The 15738-nt window shown below is 44.4% G+C and overlaps 1 protein-coding gene across 2 annotated transcripts in view; it reads left to right on the top strand.

Moving 5' to 3' along the window:
• Positions 1-13527, top strand: part of LOC138745399 (E3 ubiquitin-protein ligase ARIH1) — a 66148-nt gene extending 52621 nt beyond the window's left edge. For both annotated transcript variants that reach the window (XM_069902397.1, XM_069902396.1), the window contains 5 exons: positions 144-274; positions 3074-3131; positions 4070-4330; positions 10334-10446; positions 13283-13527. In XM_069902397.1, the coding sequence (XP_069758498.1) occupies positions 144-274; positions 3074-3131; positions 4070-4330; positions 10334-10446; positions 13283-13367 (648 nt within the window). In that variant the 3' untranslated portion in view covers positions 13368-13527. The remainder of the gene's footprint in view (positions 1-143; positions 275-3073; positions 3132-4069; positions 4331-10333; positions 10447-13282) is intronic.
• Positions 13528-15738: the final 2211 nt, after the last annotated feature.

Raw genomic sequence — 15738 nt, 5'->3', positions numbered from 1 at the left:
TATGGGTTGCTAATTCATTGGGTTTGGTAGGTTGTTGATTAGTATAACACGATACAATGTTAGAAAACAAGAGTGGACTTTTGTTGCTTGTCTGCGGTTGAATTTTTCTCTGTTTGTGAATAATGTCTCTAAATTCTCAACAGGAATGTCCAAAGTGTCACGTGACCATTGAAAAGGATGGTGGATGTAATCACATGGTCTGTCGCAATCAGAATTGTAAAGCAGAATTCTGTTGGGTCTGCCTTGGCCCCTGGGAACCACATGGATCTGCTTGGTTAGTATGCTGAGTTGTTCTTGCAAACATTTGAATTGTTTAGACTCTGCAGTACTTCTGCTCAGAGTCGGACAAGATGCTTGATTGAAACGATGCTGATCCTCAGCACCTGAGTAAAATTTAAGATCAAACCTGCTTTCACTGAAGTAGTGTTCCTACTCCAGGGCAGATGAATTTTCCAAGTAAAACACTTCTTTGAAGTTCAGAACGATGCTGGAGAAACTCAGCAGGTGAAACAGTGTCCTGTATAGAGCAAAGACACAGATACAGAACCAACTTTTTTGGCTTGAGCCCTTCATCAACGAATGAGCAAAATATAGACAAAATAGTAGGGGGGGGGGGGGAGAAAGCACAAGCAAGAGGTAATTGGTTGATAAGGGAGGGAGGGCTCACCAGTAAATGGCGAGGGGGGAAGGCTCTGTGAATGGAGAGGGAAGGGGAGAATGGGGAGTTGGCCAGCACAAACTGGAGAAGTCAATGTCCATGCAATCCTTTTGGAAGATTCTTCCAAAATTACCGGTGGTGTTGGGTTTGACAGTACACAAGGCCATAGATAGACATGTCAGCGTGGGAATGGGATACAGAATTGAAGTGTTGGCCACTGGAAGATCCCGGTCATGATGCAGGCCGAGTGAAAGTGCTCAGTGATGTGATCTCCCAGCCTGTGTTCAGAGAATGCCACAATAAGCACCGGATGGAGTATATTGTTCCCACAGAAGCACAAGGGAAGTGTTGCTTCTCTTGAAAGGCCTGTTTGGAAGCCCTGAATGGTGGTGAGGGAGGAGATGTGGGCCCTGAATGGTGGTGAGGGAGGAGGTGTGGGCCCTGAATGGTGGTGAGGGAGGAGGTGTGGGCCCTGAATGGTGGTGAGGGAGGAGGTGTGGGCCCTGAGTGGTGGTGAGGGAGGAGGTGTGGGCCCTGAGTGGTGGTGAGGGAGGAGGTGTGGGCCCTGAGTGGTAGTGAGGGAGGAGGTGTGGGCCCTGAATGGTGGTGAGGGAGGAGGTGTGGGCCCTGAATGGTGGTGAGGAGGTGTAGGCCCTGAATGGTGGTGAGGGACGAGGTGTGGGCCCTGAATGGTGGTGAGGGACGAGGTGTGGGCCCTGAATGGTGGTGAGGGAGGAGGTGTGGGCCCTGAATGGTGGTGAGGGAGGAGGTGTGGGCCCTGAATGGTGGTGAGGGAGGAGGTGTGGGCCCTGAATGGTGGTGAGGGAGGAGGTGTGGGCCCTGAATGGAGGTGAGGGAGGAGGTGAGGGCCCTGAATGGTGGTGAGGGAGGAGGTGTGGGCCCTGAATGGTGGTGAGGGAGGAGGTGTGGGCCCTGAATGGTGGTGAGGGAGGAGGTGTGGGCCCTGAATGGTGGTGAGGGAGGAGGTGTGGGTCCTGAATGGTGGTGAGGGAGGAGGTGTGGGTCCTGAATGGTGGTGAGGGAGGAGGTGTGGGCCCTGAATGGTGGTGAGGGAGGAGGTGTGGGCCCTGAATGGTGGTGAGGGAGGAGGTGTGGGTGCAAGTGTGACACTTCCTGCAGCTGCAGGGGAATGGACCAAGGGGGCGATTAATGGGAAAGTATGAGAATGATTGATTTGTCCTGTTAGGGGATGCAGGAGTTTCCAAGGGCATATGTCTGGTGTGAGGGGGTGGGGGCAGCTGCCCTCCCAAACGCTGACAAAAACAGTTGGGAAAATTTGGGCAAATTAAGAAGAAAAAAAATCAGACAGAGAAAACAAAAAGATAAACAAATTAGACTGATTGACATGGATGGCCATTTTGGAGTCAGGCCGTCAAGTATGTGTGAAAGAAGCAAAATGACGATGAGGTGAGGACTATGCATTGGGAAAGCCACTTCAAGGCCGGGTCTCTGAGGGAACGAGGGGGAAGGAGATCCTGTTCAACCGTTTTCCCTGTGTTGGTCCCTGTCTCTTTATTGTGATGGATTTGTGGAGAAATGGTGCAACTAGTGTCATTTGGCATTGAGTTGCCCTCAACTGACTCCAAGGGGGAGGGCACAACACCGAGCTCCTGATCCTGTTGGGGTGTGGGGGGGTCAGGCTCACACCTAGCCTCTGGGTGGGTGGGGAGTCTGCACACCCACTGAACCCCTGAGTGGGGGGGGAGGGGTCTGGTCTCACTCCAAGCCCCCATGTCTGTTGGCAAAAATGTTAACCAAATAATTGCTGTTTAGAAAGGCAGAAAACAATATTTCTTTAAAGTTGTGATTTGTGCTAGCTGTGTATTATCGGTTGATAAAAGGACCTTTTATTAGAAATTGGTACATGTTTTTATCTCTCTCTAAAATTTCAGGCAAATCAACCCCTCCGCCCCCCACCCCCAACCAAGAGTCCCCATACGCCCATGAGGGTTTCCTCCTCGCATGCCACCAACCTTTGGCATTCTCAGCCTCGCAGACAGCAAATCATTTGATCTTTTTTTAAAAAAACTGTAGCCAGCCAATGCGTCTTCAGACCACACCCTGCACACTCAGAGGTTCTGCAGCCTGCCAACTCTAGGAGACTTTTTCTCACGGGGGCAACCTTATTGAGGAGGAAACCTCTAACCTTATCCTGAGTGATTCTCCAGCATTGTTTGTAGCTGAATATTATAGTCTTTAAAAGTACATAATCTGCAGGAGTAGTCTACTCGTGGAGAAACCATGGCACGGTTATGGGTGACTTTTAAACCCAAGTACGCTGATCGATTGGGGAGTAAAAATCTGAACTAGGATTTTGTTTAGATTTTGTGTTCTGTATTTCATTTTTGGTGATACACTTGAAATGAAATTAAGTTCTCCCTTCTCCAATTCTAGGTATAATTGTAATCGATACAATGAAGATGATGCGAAGGCAGCGAGGGATGCCCAGGAGGTAAAAGGAAGGTGGATGTGAGCAAGGCTGCAGAATTAAACTGTAGCCCTGGGGGAACATTTCTTGCTGAAGCACATTCCTCCTTGTATTGAATTTCTCTTTTCATTCCTTTAATATTTTCTGTCTCTTTTGTCATTTTGTTTTCTTTTGATGTTTGGGGGGGAGAGAGGGAGGGCACTGGCAAGTACATTGGTATTGTATTTGATTCTTTGAAGCGACTTGTACTAAAAGAATGTGTAAAATTGCTGTTTTCAAACGTAATACTTTCTTTTGAAAAACAGAATATAAAGTGTTCCAAAAAAAAAGCATGCCTGGCCATGCACTCAGTGGAGGTGCTATGCAAATGTTGTCTTAGTCAGGATAGATGCAGACTGAAAGCCGATGCCTAGGCTTAGACAGGATAGATGCAGGCAGGCTATAAAAGCAGCCCACATATACAGATGCTGTTCATTACACAAATATGGACTGAATGCTCATTGATGCACATGTTCTTCAGGCAATAGCATAGTGTGTGTACTTAGTAATAGGATTTATTGTCTTCATGAAGATTTAATTCAACAGAAACCTTTCAATGTCACAACAGCTGTGATACATACTGTTATATTTGTGGCAAGTATACGCTTCAGGCTCAAAGATACAGAATGTCTGCACTTATTAAGAAAGCCTATGAGCTCTACTTCGATGGTAAAATTGGTGACCAAGACAATCCCTGGGCTCCTCCGATTACACATGCTAAATTCAATAAATTTAATTTAATGTTTCTCCAACTTCCTACGTGACGCAACAAATCTGAAATTATCTTTGTGTTCAGCTTGAAATGGTCCCTTTTTTTTTGTCAAGAAGCAAACCTTTTGTAAAATAATGTTGTCCAGTCTAATTAGCAAAGGAATTGTAAATCGTTGCCAGCACGAGTTTTCTCATGTGCTTTTCTTTGGCAGCGCTCTCGGGCAGCTCTCCAGCGTTATCTCTTCTACTGCAACCGCTACATGAACCACATGCAAAGCCTGCGGTTTGAACACAAGCTGTATGCTCAAGTCAAGCAAAAGATGGAAGAGATGCAACAACACAACATGTCTTGGATTGAGGTGCAATTCCTGAAAAAAGCTGTGGATGTCCTCTGCCAGTGCCGTGCCACGCTAATGTACACTTACGTCTTTGCTTTCTACCTCAGAAAGAACAACCAGTCCATTATCTTTGAGGTACGCTCTTTCCACAGAAAGATTCAAATTGCTCTCTTTGGATAATTGTTACCTTTGAAAAGGGTTTTGAAGAAATTAAACATTTTGAGGTTCAGTTTAGCCATTATAAAATCCAAGTTGTATGTATGTAGTCTCTTGGGTTCCTCTGAAGGATGAGAGGTGACTTAATATGAGAGGCATAGATAAGGTGGACAGCCAACACCTTTCTCACAGGGTGGGGGTAGCAAACTCTAGAGGGCACCTGTACAAAGTAAAGGGAGGAAAGTTTAGGGGAGACATCAGGGATGTTTTTTTTTAAACACGAGAAAGTTGTAGGTGCCTGGAATGCCTTGTCGTGGATGGTGGTGGAGGTTGGAACATTTAAGAGACTCTTCGACAAGGATGAAAGGAAAATGAAGGGTTATGAGATAAGGAGGGTTTAAATTTTTTTGGTGGGTATAAATGGGTCAGCACAACATTGTGGCCCGCAGGGCTGTTGCGTTCTTTGATCTGTCGTGAGTAGTGAACCACAGGAAAGTATGTGCCTCATTCAACTTGAGTCGGTCCTCAGTCTATTCATTCAATAAAATGAAACACAAAAGTCTCCCAATGCTGTGATTGTAGGAAAAACACTGATGCTGGAAGAAGAGCTCAGGCCCAAACTGTTGTTAATTTATCGTTGCCTCCTATGGACGCTGTGAGATCAGCTGAGTTCCTGCAGTATTTCTGTGTGTTTATTCATTCATTGATAACACTGCCAAGAAATCCCTTGGGGAATAAAGAAGATTTGCATGTACCTTTTGTCACTGCTTGACAATGCCATTTTTACCCTAAGTGCTTTCTCTCTCATTCAGATGGTTAATTTTTGGCACTCTGGAGTCTTGCACTTGTTGAAAATGTCATGCTGTTGCTATAATAAATCTCCACCTTCAATTCATTAATGGAATCTCATTGAAACCATTTCTATTACTGATTAACATGTTCGTTCCTTGTGCTCTAGTACAGCCTGTTGTCTATCTCGTTGTCGATCCTTGCATCCGATGAAATGGTGCACCCTAACCCTAACCCATCGGGCACACAAAACTCAAAACGGTCAACCAGTTTACCTATCTCGGCTGCACCATTTCATCGGATGCAAGGATCGACAACGAGATAGACAACAGACTCGCCAAGGCAAATAGCGCCTTTGGAAGACTACACAAAAGAGTGTGGAAAAACAACCAACTGAAAAACCTCACAAAGATTAGTGTATACAGAGCCGTTGTCATGCCCACACTCCTGTTCGGCTCCGAATCATGGGTCCTCTACCGGCATCACTTACGGCTCCTAGAACGCTTCCACCAGTGTTGTCTCCGCTCCATCCTCAACATTCATTGGAGCGACTTCATCCCTAACATCGAAGTACTCGAGATGGCAGAGGCCAACAGCATCGAATCCACGCTGCTGAAGATCCAACTGCGCTGGGCAGGTCACGTCTCCAGAATGGAGGTCCATCGCCTTCCCAAGATCATGTTATATGGCGAGCTCTCCACTGGCCACCGTGACAGAGGCGCACCAAAGAAGAGGTAGAAGGACTGCCTAAAGAAATCTCTTGGTGCCTGCCACATTGACTACCGCCAGTGGGCTGATATCTCCTCAAACCGTGCATCTTGGCGCCTCACAGTTTGGCGGGCAGCAACCTCCTTTGAAGAAGACCGCAGAGCCCACCTCACTGACAAAAGACAGAGGAAAAACCCAACCCCAACCAACCAATTTTCCCCTGCAACCGTGTCTGCCTGTCGCACATCGGACTTGTCAGCCACAAATGAGCCTGCAGCTGATGTGGACATTACCCCTCCATAAATCTTCGTCCGTGAAGCCAAGCCAAAGAAGAAGAGTACAGCCTGTCGAATGGGTTGCATTTCACAAGATCAAACATAAAGGAACAGAAGTAGGCCATTTGGCCCATTGAGTTTGCTCTGCATACGCACCCGGAGTTAAATGTTCTCACATCTAGTTCCAAATTCTGGCCTTTTCCCCATATCCCTTGATACCCTGACTAAATAGATACCCATCAATCTCCTCCTTAAACTCCCCCAATGATTGGGCCTCCACAGCTGTATGTGGCCATGAGTTCCACAAATCCACGACCCTCTGACTAAAGAAATTTCTCATCTCTGTTTTAAATGGGTTCCATCTAATTTTAAGACTGTCCTCTTGCCTGGATTCACCCACCAATTCACATCTACTCTGTCCAATCCTTTCAGCATTCGAAATGTTTCTGAGATCCCCTCTCATTCTTCAATGAATATAGTCCAAGCCTCTAAACATTCCTCATATGTTAGCCCTTGCATTCCAGGAATCACCCTGGTAAATCTTCTCTGCACTCTCCAACATCATTACATCCCTTCTAAGATAAGGGGCCCCAAAACTGCACACAGTTACTCCCAATGAGGTCTCACCAGTGCCCAATCGAGCCTCATCAACACCTCTTTACTCTTATACACTATTCCTCTTGAAATGAATGCCTTTGTTATCCTGCACAAGGACCTCCAAGTCCCTTTGCATTCCAAATTTTGAATTTTCTCCCCATCCAAATAATAATCTGCCTTTTTCTTTCCTCTTCCAAAATGTACAACTGTACATTTCTCATCTGCCATTTTGTTGCCCACTCTCCTAAACTGTCCAAGTCTCTCTTCAACCTTTTGACATTTCCTACTCCACCACCTATAATGGTGTCATCTGCAAACATTGCCACCAAACAGTTTAATCCATAATCTAAATCTTCAATATACATTGTGAAAAGAACCAGCCCTTACACTGATCCCTGCGGAACACCACTAGTATCCGGCAACCAACCAGAACAAGAACCATTTATTCCCACCCGTTTGCTTTCCGTCGATCAGCCGATGTTCCACCCAATCTGATATCTTTCCTGTAATTCCATGGGCTCTCATCTCATTAAGCTGCCTCTTATGTGGGATTTTATCGAAGGTGTTTTGAAAATGCAAATACACAACATTTACAGCCTCTCCCTTGTCCATCCCTCTTGAGGTTACATCAAAAATTCCAATAGGTTGGTCAGACAGGATCTTCATGAAACCTATCATGCCATGCACCTCGAGGTATTTCATAACCTCGTCCTTGAGGATCAACTCCAATAAGTTTTCAACTATTAACGTTAGACTAATAGGCCTATAATTTCCTTTTTTCTGCCTCCTTCCTTTCTTAAGCAGTGGAATCACATTTGCAACTTTCCAGTCCTCCAGAACCATGCCAGAGTCCATTGATTTCTGGAAAATAATTTCCAATGCCTCCATAATCTTTAAAGCCACCTCCTTCAGAACCTGTGGGTGCACTTCATCTGTTCCTGGAGACTTATCTATCTTTAGTCCATTCATCTTACTAAGAACTATCTCTCTAGTAATCCTGACTGCACAATTCTATTCTCGGAGACCTTTGACTATCAGCTATATTGTTATTGTCTTCCCCAATGAAGACTGATGCAAAATACTCATTCAGAAACTCCTGTCACAGTGAGAGGATTAAGCAGTAGCTAATCTCTGCAGTGCCAGATTTTGTAGAATGCAGTATCCTGGCAACTGTACTCTGCCAAATGTAAAGACAAGGCCACTGGTGTCTGTTTCCAATTCGCCCGATTTCCTGATGCAGAAATGGAGCAGCTGCTCTCGCTCCTTGTGCAGACCTTTGTTTTATTTTTGTAGTTACACTGAGATGCCAGTGGCCCTGATGTCCCCCATGACTCTTTTACCTGAGGCCTTCACAAATTGTACGATTATGGTCTTGGCAGGGCCACTTGGATATTTTCAATATATGATTTTTTTTTTGTACCCTGATCTTGATTCTAGAATCCTAACTTGGGGATTAAATGAGCAAGTTGGACAGAGCTATCAATTTTAGAAAGATATTGATGAGACAAATAGGCTGGCTGAATTGCAGAATGGTTTCATATAGAAGGAAACCGTTGACTGTGATTCAGTTTTACATGTGAGTGGTTCAGTGTCTTTTAATTCCCATGCCCATATAGTTAACCAAAAAAGGGATAAATGGCTTCCCGGTATGCATGAACCATTTTGTAATTCTGAAGTTCCTACTTGTCCCAATGCAATCCCTAATAAAGTGGATTTCCTTGCATTCTAGGAGAACAGTCCCTGTTTTTATTGACTGTCTACAGAACTAAGGCCATCTTCTGTGTAATCAATTTAGTAAAACATCTCTATTCTCCCTAAACTCAAACTCAAATTCTGGCACCCAGAATTGAACACATTACTCTTGTTCCTGCTACCCGAGAGTGATATAAATGTTCATTGTGACTTCCTTGTTCTTGTATCTATGGTTCTATTTATAAAGCCTGGAATTCTACTTTCGACTTTCTCAATCTGCTCTGCCCACTTCAATGAAGAATGCGATGTTGTCTGCCTTTCCATGGTAACAACTATGGTTATTGTCACTGATCGGTATTGTTCAGTCTGTAAATAGGACTGTGGAGAATTCATTGACAAGCACATTGTGGGTGACCTTGCATGCAGGGAGAACTGATCTCAATTTGAACAGTTATTTTTGTTGCCATGAAAGCACTGCAAAGATGCTGTCGAATCCTTGCCTGCATTCGGGTGTTCACCTTCATCACGGTGCCTTTAGAATTGAAATTTCTTCTTCCACAATGTCCTAGCTCCACACACTGAACTGTGGCAAGGTCTTGACCAGAAACACTCTTTCTTCTCTGACACAGGATCTCGACCCAAAATGTTGACTCTCCCTTTACCTCTGCAGATGCTTCCTGACCCGCTGTTCCTCTGACAGCATGAATTTTTACTCCTGATGTGAGAAAGATCATTTCAAATTCCCCTACCATGCTCTTTGCCACCCTGACATTGGTCTATTATCAGCCCGACTTTGCACAGTCTCACAAGTGCTTCCTCTCCAGAAAATAAATGAAAGGCAATGAGCCCAAAGCATTGACCTGAAGTTTTAATTTTAACCATGCAGTCACGAAGAAGCTGAGGAGATTCGGTGTGTCACCAAAGACTCTCAAAAACTTCAGCAGGTGTGCCGTGGAGAGCTTCCTGTGCCAACGCTCAAGACAAGAAAAAACTCCAGAAGGTGGTTGACTCGGCCTGCAACATCACGGGCACCAGTCTTCACTCCATCGACGACATCTCCAAGGGGCGGTGTCTCAAGGAAGCAGCCTCTATCCTCAAGGACCCCTCCCCCCAACCCAGACCGTGCCCTCTTCATTCTGCTACCATCGGGAGAAAGGTCCAGGAGCCTGAAGACAAGCTCCCAACAGCACAAGGACAGCTTTTTTCCCGCTGCCACCAGATCCCTGAATGATCAATGAACCAAACTTTTTCTTGTACTATTTTTATTTATTTTGTATGGTGGTTTATTTTAAATTTAATTTTTAAATTAAAAATTAGACCTACCGCATAGTCACAGGCTATTTTGGCCCACGAAACCATGCTGACCAATTCCATCCAAGTAATCTATAATCTACATCCCCGGTACGTTTTGAACAGTGGGAGGAAACTGATGTCTCCGGGGAAAACCCACTTACGCACTGCAATGCTACCGCAAAACAACGAATTTTGTGACATGTCGTGACCATGAGTTCTGATCTTTTGTGTTTTTCCAACATTTACAGTATTTTGCTTGTCCACTGAAAATGTGGTTTGAGAATGAAGCCTGTTGTCTTCACCAAGATGAAAGTTCAGTGTGAGATAATAAAAGGAATAATTCAGTCTTGTGAGTGAAGCTTTCATCTTTCAATGGATTTGTGTGTCACATTTAATGACACCTCCATCCTGTGACCTGCACAAAATAATTACACTGGATATAACCATGTGTTCAACACTATTGTCTAATTAGCAAAATGGGGAAAACATCATGGGCAACTAGATGATCTTCTACCAAGAGCTTTTTGAAATTTAATTTGGCATTTCTTTTAATTACAATCACTTGACAGAATTGGATTGCCTAGTCATTGCGGGACTGTTGATTTGTAAAATGTATTCCTCTCTGCAGAACAATCAGGCAGACTTGGAGAATGCAACAGAAGTGCTGTCTGGCTATCTGGAAAGGGACATATCCCAGGACTCCTTGCAGGACATCAAACAAAAAGTACAAGACAAGTACAGGTGGGCCAACACGAATCTAGCATATTTTCTTACAGATGTGAAATGGCTGATGCATTTGACCCTCACTACATTAAAATGAAACCAGTTGCATTGATCCATTTGAAGTGTCTGAGAGAAGAATTATCAAATGCAAATCACAAATGGCTGGCACAATTAGCGTAGCAATTAGCGCAATGCTATTACAGCGTCAGTGACCGGGTTCGAATCTGGCACTGTCTGTAAGAGTTTGTACATTCTCGTCTCTGCGTGGGTTTTCTCCCACCCTAAAAACATGCCAAGGTTACAAGTTAATTGAGTGGCACTGGGTCGGAAGGGCCTGTTGCTCTGCTATATGTCTAATTTTAAAATGTCTTCTCATCTTTATGCCTCATTCACCTTCCAACATTGGAGAAGCTGGTGTTCTGTTGGAATCTACACAGTCAAGCCTTGGGGTTGGAGGCCTGTTAGGAACCTTTCCCTCCAGAGGCCCTTCATGGTTTACCCCTTGAGGCAAGGATGAATGGCTCTGAAACCCGTGACCTGTTCAGCCCATTGAAGACTGCTGAATGAACCATTAACCTCTTTGTGAAGTTTATCCCACGGGAAGTTCTGGAAATTAAAATGTGCAAGTGCGACACAAGGCAACTTCATCGATAAAAATGGTTTATGTTTTAGGACAAGAGTTCAACATGTTGTGCAGTTTGGGACATTGACAGCCCTGTCCATCTGTATGTGAAAAGTAATATTCACACTTTCTTTTCGTTGTTTATTTTTTAATTAGATTTCCAGCACAGTAACAGCCCTCGAGCCCGTGCTCCCCAATTGCATCCAATTAACCTACAACCCCCCAGTACGTTTTTAAGGGTGGGAGGAAACTGGAGCCCCCGGAGGAAAACCACGCAGACACGGGGAGAATGTACTAACTCCTTAGAAACTAAGCAGGATCCAAAACCAGGTTGTTGGCGCTGTGAGAGCGATGTGCTGATCATGCCACCCATCCCTCTGTAAGGCACTTCAAATGGTTCAGACACAACATTTGAATGTAATGAGGGTCAAATGCACCAGCCATTTCACATACCAAAGCAGTGAGTTGAATGAGCATTTGATCTGGCGTAGGTGGGATGAGGAATAAATTTGTCCATGATGTCAGCAAGACCTCTGACAGTGAGAGACTCTATGGAGAATTCTTGAAATGGGACTCGTAACTCCACTTTGAATAGATGGACAGTGCAGATGTGGAGACCCTGGTTAACCAAAGTTACTCCGTCTCTGTCCCCCGCTCTCGTGATTTATAAGGTGGATTGAGCGGGAGTTAAACGTTCTTAAAACGGCTATATCCATACTTTGTTATATACTTGTCCTTGGTCTAAATCTGAAATCCCAGAGGATTGGTAAATACAATCACCCAAGGAGCATCACAGTAGAATTCACTGTGGGTCCTGCAACACAAGCTATGCTCTAAATTTCATGATGTTTGTTATATGCAAGCAATTTTAACACAAATCTTTTTCTATTGGATTTTTTAAAATTTCAGCTAGTTTTAGTAGGATAACTGAGCCTATTTAATAGAAAATCTTTTATTTCATCTGGTATATCTGTTTGATGACTTCTAAATATGCTTTGTTTTTCAATTTTAATCACCCTATCGTTTTGCTTCAGACTAACCTCGAACCTGTGTTTTGTACTAATGGAGATGTATGATTTACACTAGAAGCTCAGTGAAGATTGTTTTGGATGTTGCCTGGGATGAAAAGAGACTGGATAGGCTGGGCTTGTTTCAGCTGAAGGGACCTAATGGTTGTAGAAATGTACAAAATTAGGGGCATGTTTAGGCTGAATAGTCAAAAACTTTTCCCCATAACATGGGTGACTAAAACTAAAGAACCATTGAACACTACAGCTTCAGCTATTATTCTGCCTACTCCCACTGACCTACACCCAGTCCAGAGCCCATCATACCCCTCCCATCCATGTACTCCACATTTGCCCTCACCAAGTTGAGAATGACTGTAAGAGGTTTAGAGGGGATCTAAAGAAAAATGTTTTCAGTCAGGGGGTGGTTAGAATCTGGTATGTACAGAATGAGGGAAGGTGGAGACCATTGAATCACCACAGTGCCTGGTTCTGTGCTGTACCACGCTGAACATATTTAAAATCTGTGAGGGTCGATATTAGATAAAGTACTTTCCAGCCCTTAATTTAAAAAAAGTCATTCAGTTCAAGTCTCTTTGACCCTCTTCTCAGCTAAGATGATGTGATAGGCCTCCACACTTACAATCCAAAGTGGAGAGATTTTTTTTAAAACAAAAATGGACTTTATTCCCAATAAATTATTTGCAGAAGGAAACCTTTTCAGAGTCTGAAGTTTCACGTCCATACATTCCCATCACTGGATTGTTATGTTCGACTCTAATTACACCATTACCACCACTGTGGAACCTCCTCACTTCTCTCGTCACTTCTTTCTCTTCTCTTCCCCCCCCCCCCACCCCGTCGCTTCTTTCTCTTCTCTTCCCCCCCCCACCCCGTCGCTTCTTTCTCTCCCCCCACCCCGTCGCTTCTTTCTCTCCCCCCACCCCGTCGCTTCTTTCTCTCCCCCCACCCCGTCGCTTCTTTCTCTCCCCCCACCCCGTCGCTTCTTTCTCCCCCCCCACCCCGTCGCTTCTTTCTCTCCCCCCACCCCGTCGCTTCTCCCCCCCACCCCGTCGCTTCTTTCTCTCCCCCCCCACCCCGTCGCTTCTCTCCCCAACCCTACCCCCCCCCCCCCCCCGCCCCCATGTCTTGAGGGGCTTCTCTGATTCCCATCTGAAAAATATAAATGTTTACCCTTCTCGACTGACTCTCTTCCCTTCCTCAGATACTGTGAGAGCCGGAGAAAGGTGTTGCTACAACATGTGCATGAAGGCTACGAGAAAGATCTTTGGGAGTATATTGAGGACTGAGGCTCTGCTTACAATGAACTGTCAACCCCTGAGCAACAGAGTGCTGATGCAAATAAAGTGGGCAGCACAAGCCCTTGCAGACACTGCTGGAGTTCTACCCTACTTTTTGTTAATGGAAAGTTGAAGTAAATTGTAATAAAGAAGTAGATAAAACCTACAAGATGTACAACAATATTGTAAGTGGATGAAGGGTGTGACACACTAAAAACCCTCCAGCTTTAATCTGTAACGTGGCTACATTCTGAGAGCTGAACCATTTTCTGTTTCCTTTCATTTATTCATTTTCTCTGTGTGTTGTAATTGAACTGAAACTGTTTTGACCTGACTCCTCTTCCAGCCAGACATTAATTGTATGTAGATTCCCTGTTTGTGAATGTTCATTGACTAATGTAAGGCAATGCTCTGCGGTTAGCTTTGTATATGAATTTTAAAAGGAGGACACAGTATTTTTCAAATTGTATATAGCGCATATGCATGGTTGAGCGAGAGCAAGTGTGGCACGTGTTTGCATAATGTTTAATGACAAAAAAATATTTATTCTTTAAAATCCTTCAAGAATATGTATATTTGCTGTGTAGTTTCTTTAGGTTTGCTCACCTTTTTGACCTCAGCGCTGTTAGTGAAACGTGGATTGAATTTTCTGCTCTCTGTCCTTCCCCTTTTGAAATGAAAGGCGAGTTTTTACCTTGTAATTTTCCATAGTACAAGTTGTAGACTCAGGCTGAGTCCTGCTGCTGTTGGGCTTCCCCACATTCCCTGCTCCCACTTTTCCTCCTTGTTTTTCTGCCCAGCTCCAGCTAACGACCGTCACCTCCAGCTTCGGCAGAAACCCTCAGTACTTTCTCTATGTTGCTGTATAAAAATTAAAAAAAAATACCCGTAAAATTGTACAGATCTCGTCAGACAGTAGGAGAGGTACCAGAAATGTAATGTTTGGAAGAGAACAATGTCCACCCTGTGTGTCTCCCCATGCCACCACTGCCCTGGGTGATCATTGCTGTCCTCTGCCTGTGTGAGAGGTTAGGGATGAAGGATCATTCCTTGGTGGTCTGCTCTGTTCCCAACGGCAACCAAATTTGTAAAATCACCTAGGCTTGTCTGATGTTAAGATTTAGCATTGGATTCCTTAACCCCACACTCAAAGCTGGGGGACTTTTTGTTTCTTCTTTTGTTGCACTGGGACAATGTATTGTCAAATTCTCAAACAATGAAAGATTTGTAGCTGTATGGATGAACCCATGACAAACTTGCACAGTTGTAAAGCTTGAATGCTGAAAAACATTTACTGACGATAAAGGTTTAATTTGGGTATTCTTTGTGTGTCTTCCAGTGCTTGTGAGCTGGGTCATAATTGAGCAGGGGGATAAGTCCCCCAAACCAGCACGAATCTCTTGGGCATCGCGTGCTCGCAGACATAATTGTGCTTATAAGTGGTGAAGCACTGTTCCCCGACCAGGAAGGGCTTGAATCTCTGCCGTGGATGTGTCTGGGAGTTCATGGCATTGGCTGATCTCTCCCCTCACCTCAAAACTACTCCCAAGGTGGAAGGAATCATTCAATTCTTTCATCTGCCGTATCAGGCAACACAAGTTGCAGAAAACTTTTCAGTGTCACATGCTACATCATTCTGGTTCAGTTTCAGGGGAAAACTACAATCAGTCCTGCACATCCACAGCAGGAGAGAAGAAAGGGACTGTTCGGGTACTGGTGAAGAAGTGACCACTTGGTAAACGGAGACTGAGTTAATAGGCAAACTGCAGGAAAGTGAAGACCCCATTGGTTGACGTTTCAGTTTCACACAATCTGTATGTCTTTGAATTAAGTCATGATTGCCTATGGCACGCTCACTTTCCAGCAGGAGGGAATTTTTGTACTTGCCTGAAACACTGGATTTCCTTCTGCTTCATAATGCTGTAATGGGACCTTAGTGTAGGCAGTGCAGCTTTGAACACTGAATTATGCAGTGTACAAGAAGGCTTTTTAGTTCTGGAAGGGTTTCTCTCAGGAAAAATTTCATGCTGTGAGCCTGTTCACAGAGGATCACATTGATTTGGGGGAAGTGGGGCTGACAACTGTCCATTAATTTCCATTCCATTTGTTTGTGTCCTCCTTTCATCCCTGGCCAGAAGAGTTACTGGATGATTATCATGTGGGATTAATGCATCACGCTGTTCTGAGGACCTGTGGATTTAGCACCAGCTCAGTGAAACTTGACATCCAATAAATGCACTTTTGTTAAAATAAGGAACAAATGTTTTCTAATTTTCCTTGATGTTTGGGAGTAAGAGGGTTAAAAATGACATCAAATCTTGCTTACTCTTCAGTGTTCGCTTTGTGAATATATGGGTGTCAAAGAGAGCAAAGGCAAAAT

This window comes from Narcine bancroftii, chromosome 11 (assembly GCF_036971445.1).
Source record: "Narcine bancroftii isolate sNarBan1 chromosome 11, sNarBan1.hap1, whole genome shotgun sequence".
Classification (NCBI taxonomy): Eukaryota; Metazoa; Chordata; class Chondrichthyes; order Torpediniformes; family Narcinidae; genus Narcine; species Narcine bancroftii.
The sequence above is the reverse complement of the archived record's forward strand: the minus strand, read 5'-3'. Positions and strand labels throughout refer to the sequence as shown.